This window comes from Schistocerca cancellata, chromosome 2 (assembly GCF_023864275.1).
Source record: "Schistocerca cancellata isolate TAMUIC-IGC-003103 chromosome 2, iqSchCanc2.1, whole genome shotgun sequence".
In the NCBI taxonomy this organism is placed as follows: domain Eukaryota; kingdom Metazoa; phylum Arthropoda; class Insecta; order Orthoptera; family Acrididae; genus Schistocerca; species Schistocerca cancellata.
In genome coordinates, this window is record NC_064627.1 from 812035702 (window position 1) to 812061832 (window position 26131).

The 26131-nt window shown below is 42.2% G+C and overlaps 1 protein-coding gene across 1 annotated transcript in view; it reads left to right on the forward strand.

The window, feature by feature from the left end:
• The window catches only part of LOC126162690 (BRO1 domain-containing protein BROX-like), a 126771-nt gene that overhangs the window by 32556 nt on the left and 68084 nt on the right, over positions 1-26131 (forward strand). Inside the window, exons 2-3 of the mRNA XM_049919343.1 lie at positions 23201-23410; positions 23498-23593. Of these exons, the coding sequence (XP_049775300.1) occupies positions 23201-23410; positions 23498-23593 (306 nt within the window). The remainder of the gene's footprint in view (positions 1-23200; positions 23411-23497; positions 23594-26131) is intronic.

Sequence of the window (26131 nt, forward strand, 5' to 3'; positions counted from 1 at the left end):
CTTAAGGTCTCTGATATTTTGCTGGAAAAATATGATCACTTACATCCTGTTCCACTGGTATTGAATTTCAGTTCTACTGTGATCAGGTCATTACAACTATCCTGAGTGTTAACTGTTCCTATACCATCAGTATCATTCTCCGGTAGTCATCAAAGTATATTAGACCATGAGAGGACTGTCCACTCCTCTTCATTTCTTACCCTTAACAGCAAATAAGCCTTTAGAAGAGTCTCGTCACTCTTAAAGTACTTGAGGAGGAAAAGAAGAAATTGGAGGAGAAAGTAACTCCAGTGTCCAGAGAGGCATCGGATCCAGCCACACTATTGGACCCAAAACCTATGTTAGTTGATGTTGTTATAAAAAACCTGTGGCAGACAGTGATCCTGGGGTGTGAACTATCCTCTTTGACCCATTCTCACCTAAACATGATGCCCTTAAGGGCACCTGGAAGGTGAAAAATGTGAAATTTTTGTTTCTTGTGTATCAAAATTTTACCAAGTTTTCTGATTAATTTGCTTCAAGAATCAAATGTCTACTTTAATTCTAAGTATTTAAAAATAAATAAATAAATAAAAAGGGCTGGTGCTGCTCTTTATGGATGTTTTCCTGACCCATTTGACAGGTTGTTTTTGTTTGTTTGAACTGCCCTCTATCGTCTTTGGTGATAGGGATAGGGATAGGGATTTTGCGTTGTGTGGATCCAGGGCAGAGGTTGGCACCTCTGGCAGAAAATAAGACAATCATACATCAAAGTTGTGTAGTTTTCGAGAGCAGTATTCAGTGTGTTGTTCTGAAGTGTGTTGAGTAGGTAGACAGAGTGGGTGCATTCTTGTTGAAATATCATATTTTTAGTGCAAATGCCAAGGCTAGGTCAGAAGCAGGTAGTGAGGCTTCTTCTTCTCAATGCAGTCCATCCAAGAGGAAACTGAATACTGGCAAAGACAGCTATAATAAAATGTCCCCATAAACAGATCAAAACAGTGTAAATTAAATATTTGACATAAGGGTACAGTCAGATACTTTTTAAAATTATATCAGGTGTAAGAATTGTAACCAGAAAGGTTTTGAGCTTCAAGACAAGCGACATCTTGGCCTTGCATGTGAAATTATGCTATCAAGTGATATGTGTGATTACAAAGTATCATTTTTTAACTTTCACTCTGTGCAAAGTGGGTCAGGAAAGTTACTTGAACTTAGTCTGAGACTGGTTTATGCCCTTCAATCTATTGGAACACGTGCAGCCACAGGACGACAAATCACGTGTGGTGTTAGGGACTTACCAAAGCCTCCCACAAAATTTAATATCTGCAATAAAACATTAGGCTCTGTAGTAGATGATGTTGCTCAAGAAACTATGTAGGAAGCAATTGAAGAAGCTGTTAGTGTCAGTGATGCCTGCATTAATGTCATTTATAGTATTAATTGAAACAATTAGAAATGTTATCCGACCAGAGTGTCAACAAGAGATACCTTCCTGTAGACTTAGATGGTTCCTGACAAAAAAGAGGAGAACACTCACTCAGTGGTGTGGTAAAGACACTTGTGGAGACACTGCAAAGGTAACTGATGTTGTAATTTTATCAAAATAGTACAGATGCCCTACGGAATTAAAAACATTCTGAAAGCTGTCAAGCTAATTATAGTGGAAGCAGTGATGATATTGAAGTTGAGGGAGCAAAGAAAATTTTTTAAAGGTCTATTTCATGGTACAATGGTATATATGCCAATTTCTTAGATGATGGTGACCAGAAAAGATTCAGAACAATTGAGGAATTGAAACCCTACGGTAATGACATCAAAGCAAAAAAGTTGGAACATATTGGTCACATTCAGAAGAGAAGGGGATCAAGACTGAGAAAGCTCAAAACAAAATTAGGAAGAAAGCAACTTACTGATGGAAAGCCCATTGGAGGTAGGAACAGGCTGACAGATGATGTCATACACAGATTTCAGAGATATTATGGGCTTTGTACAAGACAGAATACCAATGTGTAAGTGATATGAGAAAGGCAATTTCGACATTATTTTTTCATATGATGTCATCAGACGCAAAACTCGAGCACAGTATATGTCCACCTGGTCCATCATCATATAAATGATCACAAACACAATTTACCTGCAGAAATTGTGGAAGAAATTAAGCCATAATTTAGAGAATTATCAAATGGAATATTATTGAAGAAGGCAACGGCCTTGCCGCGGTGGATGCACCAGTTCCCGTGAGATCAACGAAGTTAAGCGCTGTTGGGCGTGGTCGGCACTTGAGTGGGTGACCATCCAGGCTGCCATGCACTGTTGCCATTTTACGGGGTGCACTCAGCCTCGTGATGCCAATTGAGGAGCTACTCGACCGAATAGTAGCGGCTTTGGTCAAGAATACCATCTTACGACCGGGAGAGCGGTGTGCTGACCCCACGCCCCTCATAGCCGCATCCTCCACCGAGGATGACACGGCGGTCGGATGGTCCCGGTAGGCCTCTTGGGGCCTGAAGACGGAGTGCTTAGTATTATTGGAGAAATGTCTATATGGAGAAACCCAAAATTGCAATGAAAGTGTGAACAATGTAATTTGGAGCCGCATTCCCAAAAGGGTTTTTGTTGAAATTAGTACTCTACATTTTGAAGTCTGTGATGCAGTAGCTTTTTACAATAAAGGAAATGTGATTAAATGTGAAGTTCTGAAGAGGCTAGGACTAAAACCAGGATGCTTCACAGTTCAATCCATGGCTGCAATAGACTCTGAAAAAATAAGAAATGCTGAAAGGGTACAAAATGTTTACGGGACCAACTTTAACAGAAAAAAGTGTAAAAAGAAAATTATTAGATGAGATTGAAGACGATGATAGAGCATCCTATGCAGCTGGGATGTTCTAAACAGGTAACAGATTTTAAAGCATCATTTCTCAAATTTGCATTTTTAAAATTATAAGTACTATTTGCTTTAAAACAGGCCTCAAACTTTCACAGGTTGTTGCAGTATGTTTGTTTACTATTTTAAAATGTTTCTGCAAATTTCATGTTACAGAAAAAAGTTATGAGATCTTATATGTGATATCTTTTGTTAAGATATTAGTATTCAGATAAAAATATTAGTTTTCCGTATTACAGTCCATTGCTCCCAAAACAATTTTAAATACCAAATAAAGCCTGTTTAACAACCCTTAAAAATTTCATTGTAATATCTGAAGTAGTTCCAAGAAAAATATACCTAAAACTTGTAGTTTTAGCAAGGAAAACATACAACCTTCCAGGTCCCCTTAAGATTATAATTCAGTGAAACTGCAATGGATGTTACGAGAGTCACTCCAAAAGAAATGCACACTATTTTTTAAAAAAAAATCCATCTTTTATTCTACATGTTTGAAAGTTTTACAGTGTGTAGAGACATCCTTTAGGAACAATACTTCCAATTCCCCACATAATTTCATCCCTCTCAACTGCCTTACGCCATCTTGGAACCAGTGCATGTATACCCGCATGGTAAAATTTTGGACGAACCTGTTGGAGCCACTGTTTGGCAGCGTGCACAAGGCAGTCATCATCTTCAAATCTTGTTCCACAAAGAGAGTCTTTCAGTTTCCCAAAGAGATGGTAGTCACATGGAGCCAGGTCAGGACTGTAAGGTGGGTGTTTCAGCGTTGTCCATCTGAGTGATCGCTTCCATGGTTTTTTGACTGACATGTGGCTGTGCATTGTCGTGCAAGAGCAAAACATCCTGCTTTTGCCGTCGAACACAACTCAGTCGAGTTTGAAGTTTCTTCAGTGTTGTCACATATGCATCAGAATTTATGGTGGTTCCACTTGGCATGATGATCACAAGCAAGAGTCCTTTGCAAACGAGAAACACTGTAGCCATAACTTTTCCAGCAGAAGGTTTGGTTTTGATTCTTTTTTTCTTGGGTGAATTTGCATGATGCCACTCCATTAATTGCCTCTTCATCTCTGGTGAAAAATGACGGAGTCACGTTTCATCACCTGTCACAATTCTTCCAAGAAATTCATCTCCACCATTCTCGTAGTGTTCCAAAAGTTTGCTGCATACCATTTTTCTTGCTTTTTTGTGAGCCACTGTCAATGTCCTGGGAACCCACCTAGCACAAACCTTTTTTAATGCCAACACTTTCAGTATTCTGCAAACACTTCCTTCCCCTATCCCAATGTAGTGTGACAATTCGTTCAATGTGATGTGTCTGTCAGCAGTCACCAATTCGTTAACTCTCTGCACATTGTCTGGAGTGTGTGCAGTACGAGGCCTGCCGCTGTGAGGACAATCCTCAATATTGCCGTGCCCGCTTTCATCACATAACCTGCTTGCCCACCGACTAACTGTACTGCAATCAACAGCAGCATCTCCATACACCTTTTTCAACCTCTTGTGGATGTTTCCCACTGTCTCGTTTTCACAGCACAGGAATTCTATGACAGCACGTTGCTTCTGTCGAACATCAAGTGTAGCAGCCATCTTGAAGACATTCTGTGACGGTGCCACTCACGGGAACAGGTTGAACTAAGTTTGAAAACAAGCGGGAAGGATGTATCTACACACTGTAAAACTTTCACACATGCAGAACGAAAACTGTATTTTTACAAAAATAGTGTGCATTTCTTTTGGAGTGACCCTCATACCATCACCTGTCAGAACCACAACAACTAATGTCCTCCAGTTCTGCGATCTGGGTTGCTCTCTAAAAAACACATTTTACTGATGATGGTTCTCCAATCCTTTGAGGTTAGTATGCCTCCTGCAACTGCCATACCCCCTTTTGTGGGCCGCATCCACCAGCAGCTGGTACTATGGTGCGCCAAAGACATTGCAACGGTATTCAGGACCACCAAAGGACACTGCAGTTTCTCAAGTGATATTCTTCATAGACTGCCTTCATCACTTTTAAGTGGCACAGTGTTAAGCCTTGCTGCCTCATTAAACACCGCAAAAAGGAATGCTGGCAATACTATATCTTCATGGGAACATGTGCCTCTTCATACCGTATGTGAGTGAAGCCCCTTATTCTATCGGGTCACCAAAGATCAACAGCTGCTCCGGGTGTCCTCTTTCATGGTGGTTCTTGCTGAGCACTTCATGATGCACTTTGTGAGAGCATCGACATTGTCATCTTAGGCAACTACCTTATTGCAGAATTCGATGCAGGGCTCTGATTTGATTCATTATCAGATGATCCAAAATCAGAATGTCACTCAAATATTCTGTCTTGTCAGTCTTCAGCCGTATTTGGATAGAAAGTATTTCCCCTTTGATTAGAGAGTCAGTGTCATAGTCCTAAATCTTGAACTAGACACAAACCATCATCCAGACCAATTAGCCTCACCAACATGATCTGCAAATTGCTTGAAAGGATAGTAGCCTGACAATTATGCTGGATTCTCGAAGTAAGCCTTCTATTTCTCAAGGCTCCATGTGGCCTCAATGGGCTTGTGACCTCCATAGGATAGGGGATTAGCTCCTAACTGTATGTCACTGATTTTTACTATTGATATAGCTCCCAATCTGTAGCCTTGGCTAAAAACCATTTCTTCAGTCGCTTTGAAATTTCTCCCACGAACGTACAAACTGTGCATATCTGTTGTCATAGCACAGTTCTTCCTGACCCCGAACTCTTCTTGGGTACCCTGTGCTTTGGTGGTGTTGTGCAGTCCTGAATATTAGAACTCATCTTTGATAAAACATTGACATGGGTGCCCCATTTTCATCAACTAAAGACTAGCTTTATGTGAAAGCCTAACATTCTCTGCTTTCTTACCCATGCTCTGGACCATAGTAATGTTGCTGGGCCCTGGTCTCATCTTGGCTAGATTATGGCTGCTAGGTTTGTAGTCAGCAGAACCTTCGGCCCCCTCAGGGGGCTCACCACTCTTTGGTGAGTTTGTGCTTGGCTACCACGGGTCTCCAGCCTTTGCAGCACCTTTTCCCTTCTGTGCTGCATGTCTACCCTTCTGCTATTCTTCATCCCCTCCCGTGCGGAACATGCCTGTGATATTTTTTGGAATGTGTTCTCAATTTTCAGTAACCTGACATGAGAACAGACCCTCCACTTTTTTTCCCCCCGTTTCCTTTCTTTCGTTCTTTCTTTCTTCATTCTCCTTCTCGTATCCTTCCTCCACTTTGGTGTTTGATGTTCCTCTTTGTTTCTTCTTCTTCTTCCTTGTGCTCTCCTGAAGGCTGGCTCCCGCATCTTGCATGTAACAGGTGACTGGGTAATGCGTAATTCCGAGCCCTGGATCGACAGGTAGGGTTTGCATGGGCTCATGTGTCAGGCATGTAACAGGTGACCAGGTAACGCATAATTCCGAGCCCTGGATTGACAGGTAGGGTTCGCATGTAGCCCCTGGTACAGTCCAGGACCATGGAGGGGTGATTGCCTGAGCTGTTACCTTCCCAAATTCCCAATTGATCCCTCTGTCATGAGTTTAAGAAGTGTGACCTAAGGTGTGAACAGTCACCTAAGGCGGGTGAAAACCCCGTTGAGGGAGGAGTCCCCCAATTGAAAGGACCATACCATAGGAGATACAGGCAATCATGAGGAATTTCCTCACATTGAGCCAAACATCTTCATCTCAGCGTACATCTACTAAACGTAAACAGAATGAGCCCAAAGATTCAAAGGCTCTCCCAGCTGCAACTTGGTTCCTTGTAGTTACACCTACTGAAGACAGTCAGTCCTTGCCACAGTAAATCTGTTTATTATTCAGAAAGGTGTTGATGTAATTTGTGGCCCTGTGAAATCCTGCTTTTTTTTATGCAATATCAATTTGCTTTTGGAAACTAATTGTGATTCTCAAACACAACAACTGCTTGTAGTTTCACTCCTCCACAGCTATCCTCTTCATGTTGAGATACATCGAATACTGAATTCTTCACATGGTGTTATTTGCACTAGGCTGCTCGATGGCCTGACTGAAGGAGAAATCTGAATTTATGCCTCTGATCAAGGTGTCACTGCAGTCCATCAGGTGATGAAAATATATTGTTGCATCCTTAGTGCTTACATGCACTCTTTTTCTCAGGTTTGATAGAGTAGTGCTTCCATCAAAGATCAAAGCAGGCTATGAAGCTATCACGGTTTGCCCATACATTCCAAACCTGAAGCGCTGCTACCAGTGTCGATATTACAACTACACTCAAATGTCCTGTCAAAACCTTGCCACATACGTTACTTGTGGTAGGGATGCTCACTGAATCACTTGCAATGGTGACGATGCAGCCTCATCCCAAGAATGTCCCATGTATCTCGATGAGCATGCTGTCCAGGAGATCTAGGTGAAAGAAAAAGTGCTTTACTCTGTCACTTGCAAGTTGTAGGCTAGTTGAAAGTCCTGTATTTTACCATCTGGTACTTACATTACCATTCTTGCAACACCTTGCTCCACAAAGGAAACAGCCATGCAGACTTGTGACCTCAAATTCAACACCATGGTTGTAAAATTGCCCAGTGTAATAGTAGCATCCCTGTCTCCTTCTCCTCTAGCTGTACAACAAGTGACTTACTACACAACCGGCAGGCTGGAAGGAACAGAAGGAATACTCCCACGAAGGATTTTTATATCTCTGCAGCCAACAAACATCTGAGTCTTCATATGTCAACCACAAAAGGCTCTAAGAAATCAAAGGCGAAAGGTCTTCACCTTCGCTGACTCGGAGATTCCCTTCAATGAAGTTACCACATGATACCCTCACCAGGCTGACTTCCATTTCGCTGGCATGCACCACTAAATGTTTTTCTGCACTGGAATCCACAGACCAACCAAGGGAGAATGCTGATGCCTCTGTAGATCTCACGGAGCAGGATCCTCCAGCCTCTGCGCCCTGCAGCAGTGAGTCTTAGAAGGCTTACGCTCAGCAGCTAACGAGATAACAACCCTTCATTTTGTGCCTCCTCCCCTTTCCCCATCATGACTCTCCTCCAATGGAATGTTTTCAGTATTAGGTCCAACAAGGAGGAACTACGGCTGTTCTTGAAATCACAGCGTCCACTTTTTTTCTGTCTCCAGGAAACAAAATTTTGTCCTCATGACCTTTTTGACCTCTTGCATTTCTTTCTGGCCTGATCATAGCAGATGATGTCATTGTGGACCATATTACTATCTCAAACACCTTGGGCTGCTATTTTGTGGAGAGTTTGAGCTCGACGCACCATCGCCCTGCCTTCCTGCATTGGAAACAAGTGGAGGAGGCTCGAGAGATATTCTTCTTCTCTCAGAATCGTAAATGCTACAATGTTGCCTTTATTATGTGGGAGATAGATCATGCTCTCACGTCCTCCCGATCTTCTGCCCCATGGCTGGATGGTGTTCACATTCAGATGTTGTAGCATCTTTCTCTTGCAGGCAATCACTTTCTCCTTCATAAGTACAATTGCAACTGGGTGGATGACACGTTACACAGATGCTGACGTGAAGCTACTGTCAGACCCATACCTAAGCCTAGTAAGAACAAACACCTTCATTTAGCTACAGCCCCATTTCTCTCACCAACTGTGTTTGCAATATAATGGAACATATGATTCATGCCAGGTTGGTGTGGTGACTCGAGTCTCGGAGACTACTAACCACTGCACAATGTGGATTTCAAGTGCGCCATTCTGCAGTTGACCATCTTGTCACTTTATCATGCAATGAACAGTTTTCTGCAAAAATACCAGACTGTGGCTGTGTTTTTCAATTTGGAGAATGTCTACAACACATGCTGGAGGACTGGTGTCCTCCGTACTCTCTACATGTGGAGCATCCGAGGCTGCCTGCCCCATTTCCTTCCAGAATATTAAAGAGACAAAGTTTTCAATGTACATGTTGGTTTCTACCTTGTCAGACACTTTTATCCAGGAAAACAGGGAGCCTCAGGGCTCTGTCCTTAGTGTCGTCCTCTTTGCTATAGCTGTTAACCCTTTTATGGCCTGTGTCCCTCTTGGTTTCTTTGGTTCCCTTTTTGTTGACAATTTTCCAATCTGTTGCAGTTCTCCACAGACTTGTCTCCATGAGTAGCATCTTTGGTGATGTCTTGATCGTCTTTACTCGTGGAACATTGACAATACTTTTCACTTTTCCACGGAGAAAACCATTTGATGAATTACCGGTGACACAGTGGGGACTCATGCTTGATAGGAAACTTTCTTTGTCCTCCCAACTATCTTACCTAGCTGCATACTGTACCCTGTCCCTCTGTGTCCTGCGTGTCCTCAGCAGTACTTTCCGGGGAGCATATCGGACCACCCTCCTCCATTTGTACCAGTCCCTTGTCTGTTTGAAGCTAGACTATGTGTGTTTCATTTATGTATCTGCACATCTGTCCATCTTATGCTGTCTAAATACAAGCTGCCATTGTGGCACCCATTTGGCGAAGGATCCATTTTTACATTAGTCCAATTGAAAGTATGTTTGCAGAAGCTGCTGAATTACCACTGTCATACTGACATGATGTTCTCCTCAGCAGATACACATGTTGTTTGTCTAGCAGATACACATGTCGTTTGTCTGCCATGCCTGGCCACCCATCCTATGCCTCCTTCTTCGATAACTCCTTTGACTGCCAATATGGGGCGCGTCCCTCTTCTCTGTTACCTCATGGAGTTTGCTTTGTGCTATTGTTCTGGCAGCTTAGCTTCATACTACCTGCCACATTCCTCATGAGTGTGAATCCTTCACCACCTTGGCTTTGTGTGGTAGCCCATGTTCACCTTGGTCTTCATTCGCTTTCTAAGGACACTACTCCAGATTCTATCTATCGCTGTAAATTTCTCGACCTTTGCTTGGAGCTTAGTGATAATACTTTCGTGTACATTGATGGCTCTCGGACTGACAGTGGTGGGTGTGCACCGACCTTTTTCGTTTTCGGATTCCAGACCACTGCTCAGTATTTACAACACAGCTCTTCACCCTGTATCAGGCCACGCAGTACATCCAGTGGCACAGGCCTTTCAATTGTGTCATCTGCTCCTATTCTCCTAGTGCCCTTCAGAGCCTCTGTGTGCTGTACACAGTCCATCTGTTAGTGCAACGGGTCCAAGAACTTTCACTTGCTCACGTTTCAGGGAGTCACTGTGATGTTTATGTGGGTCCCTGGTCATGTCAGTCTGACAGGAAATGAGACAGCTAATGCTACTGCCTAGTCTGCAGTCCTCCTACCTCGGCCTGCTACCTCCATTCCTTGTAATGATCTCCGCATTGCCATCTATCTGCAGGTGGTGTGACATAGCCATCACCACTGGTCCTCCCTTCAGAGAAGAAGTTGCGGGTTATTAAATCTCTCCCAGCTGCTTGGGCAACCTCCTCTTGACCTTCTCACCATGAGAAGATCATTTTAGCTAGATTACGTATTGGACGCTGTTGTTTCAGCCATTGCCATTTGTTAAGTGGTGATCCTCCACCACTTTGGGCACATTGTCATCAAACTTAACAACGTGCTATTTCCTGGGTGAATACCCTTTTTTTAACCACTTAAGTGTATGTTTACTGTCTGATTTATCAGCCATTTTAGCAAATGACTTGTGTGTTGTAGACCGTGTTTTATTTTTTACTCATCATAGCAATATGGCAAAGGATATTTAATCTTTAGTACAGGACCTCTGTTGTCCCTACAGTGCATTTTGTGGACCTTTCTCAAAGACGAAGTCCTTTTTTTGTAGCTGTTTTTCCTTCTGTCAATTGGGTTTAACGAGTAGTTGGTCTAACTCCTTTTTCGTCTTAGTGTTCTAAGGTTCTGACACGGGCGTGTATGACCTTAGTTGTTTTTGCACCCTACAACAAAACAAAACAGAACCTTTGGCTCTGGCATTGTTGGACTCAGTACTTCATCTTGGAGTATGACCCTTAACACCTTATGAACTATCCCCATAGGCAGTCTTCTCTACAAAGTGGTGATCCTGCCTTTTCAGTTCCAGTAGTACCAACTCCTACTCACCATAAAACAATTTCCTAAACTACATCTTTATGCTCTGCAAGCAACCATATTCTGCATGGCAGAGGATACCATGTACCACTACTAGTCATTTCTTTTCCTCTTTCAATCACAAAGGGAGTGAGAGCAAAAAAAGACTGTTTATAAGCCTCCACATGAGCCGTAATTTCTCTTACCTTATTTCCGCAGTCCCTACATAAAATGTACATTGGAATCAGTAGCATTGTTCTACAGGCAACTGCAAATTACTGTTCTTAAAGTTTCTCAATAGTGTTTCACAAAAAGAATGTTGCGTTCGCACCAGTGATTCCCATTTGAGTTCATGAAGCATTTCCGTTACACATGGAAGTTGATCAGAGTTATTGGTAACAGATCTAGCTGCACATTTCTGAATTGGATTGATGTCTCCCTTTAATATGACATGGTGGGGATCCCAAACACACAAGCAGTACTCAAAAATGGGTCACATAAGTGTTCTATATGTGGACTCCTTTGTAGATAAGCTACTGTTTCCTGAAGCTCTCCCAGTAAACTGAAGCTGACCATTCGCCTTACCTACTACTACCCACACGTGCTCATTCCATTTCATGCCACGTTGTAACGCAGTGCCTAGGTATCGCTATGCTGCATTTTAAAACTTTTGGAACAAAGTTTTATGACTGTAAAGTGATACTTCAAGTGTTTTTCATTCTAATTTCAAATCTGATTTTGGTTTTCATGTGTCACATGAGACTGTTGTACAAATCACGACTAAAGTTGTAGCTTAAATCAGTTGTTTTTTTTTCCCCTAACAGGTAATTTTTTTAAATGATGTTGAAAATAAATCAACAGCAATCACTCCCTGTCTCTGACTATTTCTCTTACCTTAATTTACTATTGTCAGTCCTACTGACATTCATTATGTTTTTAGGCTTTTCAGTTTTACAGTTACTGATCTTCACTACCTAGATAGAAGAAATTATGTATTCAGTTTCTGTCTAGCCCCTGTGTTGAGTTGGTGGGGGCATACATTCACTCAGTTACTTCTTCTCTCTGATGTTGGCATTGCTCTCAGTGCCTCATATTTTACCTCTCCTACATACTATTGTAAATGACCAAATTTGTAGTTGACATTACTAGCTCCATATGGACTAATCCATGAACAAGTGACTGATGACCCTACTGTTTATTCCCTTACCCTCCAACCAATCAGTTAATCACAAGGTAACTAATCAAGGCAGTATAATTGTTGCATGAACAATTCTTGAGCACTAGTTCTCTAAATTTACCCCACAGGGTTTTGCAATAACAATCTCATCTCAACTCCAACAATTTCCATTTAGGTTTTCTGAGCTTTTTTGTTACATATTCGCATGATCTGTATTCATCTGTTACGAAACTATTGCCAGTCTATTAATTCCTTGATGTCTGTTATCATATAATGGAATTACATTGCCTAGTAAGCAGGAGATCCAGATTCAAGGCCCAGCCGTGGGACAAATTTTAATTCATTATTTCATCTCCTATGCTTACCTATAATATTAATTTGTCATTGGCGGTTTTAATATGATTTAAGTTCTGCATATCTACAAAAGATTCCTCTTTTTTTCCAACAAAAGACCCATTTTTAGCCTTCTAACGACTGTTTCAACTGTAATCTATCCATGCGGCGGGTAATTTGTGGCTGCTGATCTTTAAATATATGCTAACTGCGCCAAAGACATTGGTTTTGTTAGTTGCTGGAATGTCTTAAGATGTTACTATCTCTGTTGGGTTATCTAAGTAGTTATTGAGATAAAGATTGGTGCAATATCTTTCTGAGTGTATCATCAACTAATTATCTCCACCCTTAGTAGCACACTGATAACTCTTCCACTTAATAGCCAGCAATTTGGAATCACACTACAGTACAATAGAATGACCAAGAAATCTGTTTACAATACTTTCAAAGCTGTGCTGGAAGTGAGATGCTGCTTAGCACAAGTAGCTAGTAAAAACACTTGTCTACAATTTTTCAGTCTGACTATGATAATTGATATACGGATTGAATGTGTACTGACCTTGTCAGGCTCAGTTGGGCCTTTAGTAGAGATAAGTACAGTACATTCAAAGAGATCCAACTGTTATGGGCATTCCATATGCATCCTGCTGCTTGACTGAATGCTCATGCTCATAGAGTAGAATGAACCTATCTAGTTTGGCATTTCAATTCTACATAATACCCAGTCAAGTTTGTCTCATAGCTTCTCTGGATGTGGTAACGATGCAAATCCAAATACAACTCTGGCCTATCTTTGATTCATCAGTGCTTCCAATAATTATTGCTCAAAGCTGAAGATAACCCAAGAACATGGAGACTAAACATCTTTAAGTTTCTTTTTCTGTCTTACTGCTGTTTCCCTGAACATCTCTCCCTTAACAATGAAGTTTCCAATATATGCCAGAATCCTTTCATGTACGTTCGCCCAGATTCTGCTGAAATAGTAGTAACAACTGCCACAATTAATCTACCAGTTTCCAGGATTGCCCGATATCATTTGAAAAAAATAATACACACAGATTACCAGATGACCTATTGTCACAAATAATTTCTGCTTTGAGCAGCCAGAAGCATAGAGAACCTGCCTCTCACACTGAGACAAGTAAAATCTTGGAGTGGGACACTGAAGGACTCTCAGAAGTAGGATCTCTATATAGCACCTCTCATTTTTAATGGCCCAGCTGATATGCAGTTTCTCCACAGCAACAGCATGTGATGACACCATTGCCACCAAGTTACACAAAGAATGTACACAGTGTAAAAAGCAAGAAAATAAAGTGAACATCAACTTCCCGTCAGATACTGAGTAAAATAGCACTGACTAGACAAGTGGCGTGTAGGAGCTCTATCTTGGCAAGTCCATTCAGCAAGTTTCTTGAATTGTAATTACAGGAGATTCCTTGATATAGTCTTCCTAATTGTGATTTAAGAAAGGAAGAAGCCACAGTGATGTAAAGAAATTATAAAATTGCATGTTAAAATGTATCCCATGGCCTAAACATTAATGCTTTGACTGTAATGATAATATAATTTCAGTTTCACATTTCCAGTTCCACACAAAAAAGATAATGCTGCTTAATAAGAATCCACATTGTAGGACCAACAATAATTAAAAAACGAAAGATGGAGATAGAAAAAATTCCCCGTTTAGTGTTCACAGCCTTCCTTCCATCTCTCCTCTCTATTTAAATCGAACGTTATCATTATGTATACCTGTATTTGGGGTTCAGTATTCCCTTTCTGTCTGGGTCAGTGTACTCTCTCTCTCTCTCTCTCTCTCTCTCTCTCTCTCTCTCTCTCTCTCTCTCTCTCTCTCTCTCTCTCACACACACACACACACACACACACACACACACACACACACAGAGAGAGAGAGAGAGAGAGAGAGAGAGAGAGAGAGAGAGAGAGAGAGTCGTGCGCATGAGAGATTTACGAAGCTATTCCTGGTGGCGCCATCTGGAGGCTGCTGACCTAATCTGTGTTGGATATCATCTGTTCGTCTGGCATCAGTACTAAATAAACAGGTCAGAGTTTGTGGCAAGGTTTATATCCTGGCTATCTGGGCTTGTGGAAAGAGACCATACTGATTTTCAAACCAGGGGAAGATATTAACTCCATGATCAGTTATAATATTTTCCATGATTTCATCAATGTAGATCTCCCGGTATCCCCCCACGTGATGGGATTCTTTAGCAAATTATAAACTTGCATCTTTTATGGGTTCTTGAATCACGGGACTTCATCATTCAAATCCAGTGTTTATTTGAAAAGTGCCATAGATCTCTTGATAAACTCACCCAGCTGTAGTCAGACATTGAAAAGTCGTGTAAGTTTTTTTTTTTTCTTCTTCTTCTTCTTCTTCTTCTTCTTCTTTTTTCCCCCATGTGATTAAGGCATTTGGCATGACTTGTAGGAACATTGACCTGAGACAGTTTAATGGCTGGGACCTCTGTGACCATTTGCCATTCTTTCTGCAGTTGTATATCACAGCATGTTGTTACTTGTATGAAGTTGGCATAATACTTCACTTACATTCGCCTAAGAGAATAACGTCCAATAGGGCAGCATGCAAAGCATCGCTCTATCTTCCATTACTGTAAACCAAATCTGTACTACTATATAAAAATGAGTCATTGTTTAACATTGTTACCAAAAATTTCTAAAATTTCTTGATAGATATACTCCAAATTTTTTACACAGTACTCTGCAAACGGTCAGACAAAACGTTAGTAACAAAATCTCTCAAAATGTTCTTGACCAATTTATTTCAGATTTTTACAAGATGATCTAATAAGCATTTGGATGGGCACAGGCTAGATATATGTAACAAACAGTGAAATGTTATTTGATAAATATCTTGAAAAGTTCTTGACAAGTTAACTTCAAACATTTACACAATGCTCTAATAAATGTTCAGATGGACACAAGCTAAATATTTGTTTGAATATGCATGGTATACGAATTTTTGTATGTACTACTATACAAAGACAAGTTGTTGTTTAAGGTTGTGAGCACACACTCAAAAATTGGAAAAGTTGTTAGCAAAAATATCAGCAAAAATCTCAAAATGTTCTTCAGTGATTTACTTCGAGCTTGACATATTTACTTCAAAACCTTACACTATACTCTAAGACATGTTCAGGCAGACATAGGCTACATATTTTTTAAAACTACATATGGTATATAAATATATGTAATATATAAAGAGAAAACATTATTAGCAAAATCTCGAAAAGTTCTTTACTGATTTACTGCAAATTTTTACACAATACTCTAATAAACATTTGGATGAAAATTACCTAATTTTTTTTAAAGTAACCTTGTACAGGTTTTCTGTTAAAACCGACTCTGAAAAAGAAAATGCATGTTGTGCTGCAAAAATGTGTGGTTCCATATTCTTTTTTATAGTCAGCCTTAACTACAATATCAGAACATTTCCAGCATTAGATAAACTGTTTCTCCCACATGTATTATTGCTCCTTATATATAATTTTACACAAAAAGGTATACAGAACAATGTGCTGTTTTGTTTGCTTGCTTGTAGTTGGTTGTAATGTAAAATGGGAAAGTAGCATTTATGGCTAACTTTGTAATCCTAACCCTTCACAGCTTAAAATTAAAACTATTGGAAACAGTGTTATTGAAGCTACCATCCTCACAGATCCATTAGATGGAGAGATCTCTCTCTCATACGCTGTATACCGATGACCCCAAACAATTCAGCCATCCATTGTAAACAACTTCAATCCCCAGTCGAGGTTTCGTTTGCAATAACAATAAGCAATGATGGAGGTCATAGAGAGAGAAGGGGAGGAGACAGACAGAGAGGGAATGCAATCACCCCCCCGCCCGAAAATGAGAGTGTACCACTTCACCTCGCAGGGACCTTCTAACTGACCAGCTTTTCACAGGTCATGAACTGTGCCTCCTCAATAATGAGTCTCTTACCCACTTTAGTGCCGCCCATGGCACCTTCTCCGCTGTCAATCTAACAATCTCTTCCCCAAATCTAGCCATTTTGCTACATTGGTCACAACACAATGAGCTTTGTGACTGTGACCACTTTCTGGTGATCCTACCATTTCCTTGCCACCGCCAGACAGACTGACTACCACATTGAGTACTTCACAGAGCCAAATGACTTTTGTATGCCTCTACTGTTACATTCACCACCTCTCTATTGATGAAATTGTACAAGGCGTCTCAGACATGATCATCCATGCCACTGGAACTACAGCTATCCCCCTTTCTACAGATTCCCTGCACTGTCAGCCAGTGCCATGATGGGCCAAAGACATTACCTAGCTATTCAGGATTGCAGACCAGCTCTGCACGGATTCAAACAACATCCTTCCCAAACCAATGTTATCACTTTGAAGCAACGTCATGGTAAGTCTCATTATTTAATGACAGAATAAGAAGGAATGCTGGGAGCACTACGTCTCCTCCATGGAGATGTACGCCTTTTCGTATCAGATGTGGCTTAGTTCTGTGGCCTTATGGATTACCAACATTCAACAGCTGTTCTGGGTCTAGTCCTGCCGGGTGGGCTTTGACCAATTCGTTGGTTCTTACAGAACACGTTGCGACCCACTTTGCGACAACATCAGCGTCCTTTTCCTTTGAGGTTCCATTCCTACTGCAGAAATGACAAGTTGAAGATGTCCACTTAGGTTTCACACCCCACCAAGCTGAACACTATTATGAAACTTTCACTGACTGGTAACTACTTGAAACACTTGCCAGATCCCATGACAAAGGTGCAGGCCCTGATTCAGTTGACATTCAAATAATCCAACACTTGTATATTCCTCAACATCTCCTCGGGGCCTTTAATCATCTTTGGACCCAAGGTGCCTTCCCCTCACATTGGCAAGTTAGCATTGTTGTCCTAGTCTTGAAGCCAGGCAAGAACCCAACGTCTCTCGATAGTTACCAGCAGATTAGCCTGAGCAAATGTACTCTGTAAGCTTCCTGAAAGGATGGTTGTGCCTGCAGATTCCACCAGCTTCTCAAATCTTGGGGTCCGCCCCCCCCCCCCCCCCCCCTGCTCCCCGGTAGTTTTGTTTCTGGGAGGGACAATCCACACAAATGACAGGCTTTTTCTAAACGCCAACATCTTTTTTCAGTCTATTTGACCTACATAAGGTGTATGACACTTGGCATCATCACATTCTACTCCACCCCTACCAATTCTTATTCATCAGTTTTTATTCCACCAGTTGTTCCATGTGAGAGTCAGCACTTCACTCAACTCCCCACAGGTTCTGCTTTGAGTGTCGCTCTTTTCCTCATCATCATCAATGGGTTAGTGACGTCTGTTGGGCCACTGGCTACACATGCATTGTATATTGATGATTTTTGCATTTGGTACAGCTCTCCATTAGGTCCCCTCTGCTGGGCACCAGCTTCAAGGTACTATCCAGTGGTGCTTTGCATGGGCTCTTTCCTTGGTTTCCAATTCTGTTGTACAAAAAATGCAGATTGTGCATTTCTGCCATCATATCACAGTCTTTCCTGACCCAGAACTCCACTTAAGCACTCGGCATGTGGACATTGTAGTACAGTCCCTTTTTTTTTTATTTTGGCCACCTTTTTGGTAAAAAGCTGACCTGGCTGCCCCCTATTTGCCACCTGAAGACCGGGCCCTGGTTTTGTCCTGTCTGAACTATGTTTTCCAGCTTTATGGCTTGGCGGTTCGTTCAGCTGTTAGACCCAGTCCACCATCAAGGCAAACATCTGGCCACAGGTGCCTTTTCAGCTGGTCCCATAGCTTATTGAAGCAGGGATCTTCGCTCTTCAGATTCAGTGACACCAGCTCTTGGTCACAAATGTAATTCCCGTTCGAGAATTACATGGTCATCACATGTATCCCATTCTCTTTACATATGAGGGGTGTTGTCATCTTGATTCGTGCCCTCAGGTGGGGCTTCCAGTTGGAATGTGCCTTGCTTCCTTCTGCTAAGACCTCCATCTCCCCTCCCTGGATTGTGCTCTCTGTGTTTTCTAGCCTCCACCCCCACCCCCATCCCCACCTCTTGCCCCCCCCCTCCCCCTCCTTGTTCACCTCCTTGGATGGTGTCCAAGTCACAGATAAGGACCAGTCTCTACCAAGATTCTGAAGTTCTGTCACCCCCATGACCTGCTGGGATCTGTTACGTCCAGTTCTTTAAGAGTTCCAGTGTGCTTATATCTTTTACACCAAGGGCTCGAAAACTGTGGATCAGAAGAGATGTGCTATTACATACCCTGTCAGTATGGAACACCACTCACTGCAAGAAACATGTAGTGTGTTTACAGCAGAGATGATGGCCATTTGCTGAGCCCTCCAGTTTATTAAACATGTCTACCTTAATTGTGTTTTAATATGTACTGATTCGATGAGCAGTCTGCAGGCTGTTTACCAATGCTACTCTTGCCACCGTTTGGTATCCTTTATTCATGACCTTGCTGACCTCCTTCACTCTGCCTCCTCACTTGTCTTTCTCTGTCTCCCAAGTTATGGGGGTATCCTGGTGAATGACTGGCAGGTTGACTGGCTGCTGGAGCACTGACTCACCCCCATTCACTTTGCCACTTCGAAGTTCAGATTTGCAGCTGCACATAAGATCTATGCTCACTTGGAAGTGGAACGATATCTAGTGGTCTACTGCCCCATCTAGTAAACTCTGAACTCTCAAGGAGACTGACGCAACAAGGTGCTCTTCCTTCCGCTTCCCCCAGAAGGAATCCACAGACCTTTGTTGTGTCCACATCAGACATAGCAGGTTGATCCATAGTTTTTTTACTGTTTTATGAGTAACACCCACATTGTCGCTGTGGAGTCTTACAGACAGTAGCTCATATCGTAGTGGAGTGCAACCCCCCCCCTCCCTCCCCCAACCCCCCTTTTGGCTCTACATGCTAAGCATAAACTTTCGAACTCATTGCCTCTAATATTGGTGTATTATTCATGGATGCTTAAACTGGTTCTCAATTGTCTCCGTGAAAGTGGTTTTTATTCTCAATTATGAGGCTTTAATCTACCTCCAGGTCAGGGGCACAAAGGTTGAGGATGGGGTTCTCCTGCTGTATGCTAGGTCTTGGGGATCCCCAACCCTACCTCCTTGACCAGGCTACTCTTTCATCCCTCTTTTACTCTGTTTTAATCACTTTTAGTTTCAATTCACCTCCTTTCTGCCATACTCAATTTTCTATTCTTGGTGTCACATTTTGTTGGATAGTGAGCACCCATGACTTCAATGGATAAGGGGTGGGACAGCTGTGGGTGGAATGTTTCGTATCACATAAAGAACACAGGGAATGCCCACTTTATGAATTCCCTATCTTCTTCATCTTGCTTTTATTATTGATGAAACAAAGATATTCATTAAGTTTTTAGCCTTTTCGTTTTCACTATTGTGAACCTGTCATCTAGATCACAAAATGTTATGGGTGGACATCTACTTTCAGATGCACCATGCTTGGATTGAGGGACTGATGATCTCATTGTTTGGTCCCTTCCCCCCAACCAACCAACAAACCAAGTGAATAATGGAAGGGAGGGGGGCAGGAAGTGTATGTAGAGAGGGGGGAGGGAAGAGATGGACAGCGAAAGGAGGAGAAAATGGGGAGAGAGAGAGAGAGAGAGAGAGAGAGAGAGAGAGAGAGAGAGAGAGAAGGAGGAGATGGGCAGAAAGAGGGGGGAGAAGTGACGGACAGAAATAGGGGAGGAGGGCATTTGGATGTATATCCAATTACCAGACATATTTAGCAACTGTGAAACTTTGTTAGATTTGCTAGGAATGATATATGTGTGATGTCTGTACAAAAGAACAGATACTATTTTTGATCCTACAGCCATACTTATACATTATGAGATGAAATAAATTGTGCCTCAGCTTCAGTTGGGCAGTTAAATGATTTCAATGGCAGTAAGTGAAAATTAGTGCCAGGCCTGTACTCTGACCCTTACCTGCTTCAGCTATTGAAGCACACTTTCCATCTGACCCAAATTTCTGACTTGCCCCTTCCTACTTACATAGTGTTGTATGATGGCAGGAGGCACTGCGTAAGTAGTGTGCAACAGGTCAGGAGTTTGGATCAGGCAGAAAGTATGCTCAGATAACCAAAGCAGTTAAAGTGACTACTCACATAAAGCAGGAAATCTTTGTCCGATTCCCAACCCTACACAGATTTTCACTGTCACCACTGAGTTCATTTCATTTCCCAATTGTGACTGATGTCAGAATTTACTTCATTTCATTACACAGTATTAAACTTCATAAAAAGTCCACTCTTTTTACACTATTAGTAGCTGAGTGAGTCGAAAGGAGAAACTAATCATATACACAGAGTGTTTGGTGAATTTTTGCTTGTTTGAAGCATTTTTAATTACTTTCACTTGTAATGTGAAGACATGATTCAAGATTTTGGCAAGTCAGTGAAGTTCTAAGCCTCATAAGTACCATGTAGTTTATCACTCCTGAGAAACATTAAGATGACGGTGTTAAAGACCGTAAGTTTTTATGAGCTGGTAGAAGCAACTGAAGAGCAGATGGATGATGTCTACCAAGTTTTTAGGGCATTTATTCAATTTAATCTTAATTATGCATGTGGTATTATTAGAATGACAATAGTATCCTACCAAGTGAAGTGGTGCAGTGGTTAAAGTACTAAAATGGAATTTGGGTGACACATGATTTCACTAAAGAAACTTTCCATTGCAAAACCTGATGTGCAATATCTGTTGTGTACTTATCAAAACTGCAGCCTGGGCTCGTAGGCTGAACCTCATTTGTAGCATTAGTAACTAGTGGAAGTTGTGAGCTGTCCACATGCTCACATTCTTTATAGTTACTCCTCTCCTTGTCAGTTACTAATTATTTGTCAATTACCATTACATGAGGTGAAATCCAAAATTTTCGGGACCGGTGCTGCCATCTGGAAAGTAGGAGTAGTGGGTCTTTGCACCGCTAGGTGACGAGAGCTGCATATCTGATGAGTCAGTGTGCGGAGTGGCATTCAGCTGGGAGTATGTGTTGCGTGTCCACAGTGATTTCCGTAATACTCTGTGTTTGTTGTGTGGCGATTTTACGATGGATCCGCGAACAGAACAGCGCATGTGTATCAAATTCTGAGCAAATCTCGGGAAAAGTGTTACGGAGACCCTCGCAGTGATTCAACAAGTGTTTGGGGGACAGAGCATGAGCCATACATCTGTATTTGAGTGCCATGCTCAGTTCAGGGCAGGCTGTACAGACGTTGAAGATGATGCTCACACTGGAAGGCCCGTTAGCCGCACAACGCCAGACATTGTTGCCAAACTTCAACAGTTGGTTCATGCGGATTGACATCAAACCATTCAAGATCTTGTAGATGAAGTGGGTATTGGCTATGGGACATGCCAACAAATGTTGACTGATGAATTGGGCATGCATCGTGTCGCCGCAAAATTTGTGCCAAGGATCTTGACTGCCGATCAGAAGGACAGCGTGTTAAAGTGTGCACGGATCTTTGTCAGACCGCATCTGATGATCCAACCTTCATGTCATGGCTTATCACCGGCGACGAGAGCTGGATTTACGGTTATGACCCAGAGACAAAGCAACAATTGTCCCAGTGAAAGAGCCTGGGCTCTCCAAGATCCAAAAAAGCGAGACAGGTGAAGAGCAAAGTGAAGAGCATGATCATTGTTTTCTTTAATACCAAGGGAATTGTGCACAAAGAATTTGTCCCACCCAACCAAACAATGAATTCCGCGTACTACTGTGACGTTTTGCGATGGCTCCATGAAAACGAGCGGTGACAATGGCCCAAACTTTGGCATCAAGGGAACTGGCTGCTGCATCATGACAATGCACCCTGTCACACATCCTTGCTCACCAGGACCTTTTTGGCAAAAGACAACATGGTGATTGTACCCCAACCACTGTACTCGCCAGATTTGGCACCTTGCGACTTTGCGCTATCCCCAAAACTGAAACTCGAGTTGAAAGGCCATTGGTTCGGCACTCTAGAGAGGGTTCAAGAAGCATATCTGGTAGTGATAAATGCCCTCAAAGAACAGGACTTCCAGAAAACGTTTGACCAGTAGCAGAAGCGCTGGGACTGGTGTGTACGTGTAGATGGGAACTACTTCAAGGGTGATGGTGACCATTAGTCCAAAGGTAAGGTTTTCAACAGATGGCAGCACCAGACCCGAAAATTTTGGGTAGCACCTCTATGACAACTGGTTGGGTTGAGTTCATTAAGCACAATTGACTGGAACAAACTATTAAGTCTTTTGCTAGACCCAGTTATTGAATTATAGTGACAGAATTAGCCCACAAGATCCAAATCAAACTTTGAATGACATAGCCTTCTTGTGTAATATTTTTCAGTATTATTATTACACTTTGCTCGAGATGAGGCCATAAAATTCAGTACTCAGCTTGGCCACCATTTCACTGCTTCTTCCAACTGACTGTTCATGACTGACTGCATCTGTAGATTCCACTTAAATGACCCCTACACTGCCGGGCACTCAAAACAAGCAACCAGGAAACTCATAGCGAAGCCCAGAGATGCTTCACCACATGTTGCCACACTTCACAAAGGTTGTATCTGTTCTTGTGTCAGTGTAGATGCAACAATAGTGACTTCACAGGAAGCCCCTAACCATTTGATATTGTCATCTCCGTATGATATATATGTTTATGGCCAAGTAAACAGTTTTAAGCATTTTTGAGCTCAAATTTAAATGAGTGATTGCATATCTGAATTAGACTTACTGGTATTTCTTTTATTTACAGTGACCTGAAGCAGTCCAGAGCACGGCTTATTCAGTTATTTCCAGATGCCAACCATGCTCCGGAGACCGTTGATGTTGCTTTCAATCAGTATATGGCTATTTTTATTGGTTTTTTAACTTCACCTGACAGTAAAAATACTGGAGTAGAAAGTAAGATGCGTTATAGCGTGCTTTTTAAGTGGACACACACTCTGCTGGGAAATAAACCGCAGTAAGTTTACAAAACTCTTTGTATGTATATTCCTGCTTTTTACAACCAGTCTTCTGAGTGTGTGCAAAGTGTATTTTCTTCTTTCAGGTTGATGAGAGACTCATATTTTGAGGGTGCTAACATGAGTTACAATGTAGCAATTTGGTACATGAAACACGCAGCCATGCTTGCTGGAAAGGATGAGTGAGTATTTATTGTTTAGAGTAAATAATGTAACCTTATGTGAAGAGAAACTGAACAATGGAATTTGTCCAAAGCAAAATTCACTCGAGGAAAATATAAAATTGTGAAATAGAGTGGATGGCTATCACTTACTTTCAGAGGGTAAAATTTTAAGTATCACTGATAGACGCAAAGTGAAGAAGCACAAAAAATTATCTGGGCCTCTTCCCCAAGGAGGAAAGGGTGATAGATTGGAGAGAGTTAGAAAGAAGGAACAGGTCATTTGTGTAGTGACTGAGTGACACCTTGCAGTCCAGCCACCAACCACACAAGCTGCATTGCTGCCCTCCAAGGTACTTGTAATTCAATTGCAGCATGTCACGCTTGCAGCAGCTATTGCGAATCCAGTGGCCCCACATCCGCCGGTACAGCTCTGCTGTCACTGACACTAGCTTACCTCCGTGAGCCATATGACATTATCACAATTTCCTAGTATTCTTCTGCCAGACAGCTTTGTAGGACGCCACCCAGTCACTTGCCAATCAGGCTACGCTTCTCTGGGCCAGAGCTGAGTGTGCAAGCAGTCCCACAATCAGAGTTCCATTCATCAGAGCACAGAGCAAACGAGTCGGAGCTTGCAGCCTCGTGTACAACATCCAAACTTCTGAGTCTGTGCTTGTGTTTCAGCCATGGACTATGCCTATGTACAGACATTTCTGGGCTACACCAGTGCTACCTGACTTAGGACAGACAGTGAACTTAACTCAGTTTCTAAATTAGAATAACAGTGGGACTTGTACCTTCAAGAAACTGTCATTGTGTTTGATGTCAACTCTTGTTGGATCAGCACAATCTTTAGTGGTATCACTTCAGAAGCTGTTTCCTGTTATACTGGCTGAGGTACTGTGTAATAAAGTTCTATTGTTCTTTTGGCTTCCTGGCTTCATCCATTCATTGTAGCGTGCACCTCCCACAATGGGATTCAACAGTGGTAATGAGGTAAAAGCTTTGGTGATGAGCATACGTAATTAAACTATGGTTGATTTGGTTCTGAACATCATTCCCTGTGTCATGTGTTCAGTTGGATAGTCTTCCTCTGTGTGTTCGTGTGTCCTCTACTTGGAATTTTTTATGGTTCTGCTCCACATCCAGATGTAGCCCAGTTGTTGGCTGTTTCCTTTGGCTTACTTGCATTTGTGTGTCCTCTTATTACATTCTGCAGCATTGTGGCTAGATGGGTTCATTATATGTTGCTTCTGAGTGACCCGTGGTCATTGCATTTTTCTCACTTTCCATTTCCTTGTTAATGCAATTTTCTGTAGGAGATATTGCTTAGTGCTCATTAACTGTTCTTTACTATTTGTTCTTAGCTTAGAGCCCTTGGCTCTTCATTTGTTTGTGCAGAATTTCTTCACAGTCCACATTTAAAATGCACGTTATTATTAATTCCTCTCTAACAGTAGGGCACACACTTTCATTTGTTATGGTGTTTTGCTGAGTTAGATGTTTGTTCTGTTAACTGCATCCATTTCACTTCTGTTGTGTTATTTTAAATACTGGGATCTCTCTTGTGTGAGTTACAACATCTTGGTGTCTGTACACTTTTTTTGTAGGCTACAAGGAAATAGATTACCATGTATTCTGTTTGCAGTTCCTTTGTATTCTGGAGGTAGCTGTCATTAGTGAAACAGTTTCAAGTGAAACAGTTCATCACTGGTTGCTGCTGATGGTTCAAAATTAGTTGACCTGGAAACTGTGTGTTTGTGTGGACAGTTAGATTGTGTAGCAGTTTCTGGTTGTGCCATTATAGTTCTCAGTCATTACATGACATAGTAGTTGTGCAGGAAGCCCTGTTGTCAAGTTGACTGGTATCATTTGACACTTGTCATGACTCATTCCAGTGTCTGAACTGTCTCTGTCTCAGCTTGTGCAGTGACAAAGGTGGCTGATACAGCAGTTGCTCCACACCTTTACTCATTTGATTCAGTGTACAGTGGCAGCTGCACATGAGTGACATCTCATCACAGCTTCTGCCTCACATCCAGCTCTTACAGTGTACCTTGGTGCTTCTCGTCTGGCAGCTTGCCAGTCCCAACACTGCCTTGGCTCCAACACAGACAAAGCGCCTCTGCCTCCTCCGAAATTTAAGATTGTCCTGGATTAGTGGCCCACATTCCTTGTGCAGCTAACACAGTTCCTCCAAGCCTTTGAGTTCCCTGTCAATTGTGTTCTGATCTCCTCTGACAACTCAACCTCTGGCATGCCCACTGGGCACGGCGTGCTTACCAGGCACAGCACGTGTCCATCAGTTCCAATGTTACTGGCATTCTTGTTGCTGGGCCTGGTACCTTTTTGATCCCAGTGCCACCAGTGTTCGCACTGGCAGCCCCCATGCCCTTCCAGTCCCACTGACATCCTTGCCACTGGGCTCGGTGCCTCTTCACATCCCAGCATCCTTACTGGCAACCCCGGTGCCCCCACTGCCAGACCCAGCACTTCTTGAGGTTCCATCACCCTCACCACTGGCCCTCACTTTGTCAGCCCACTCAGTGCCACCCT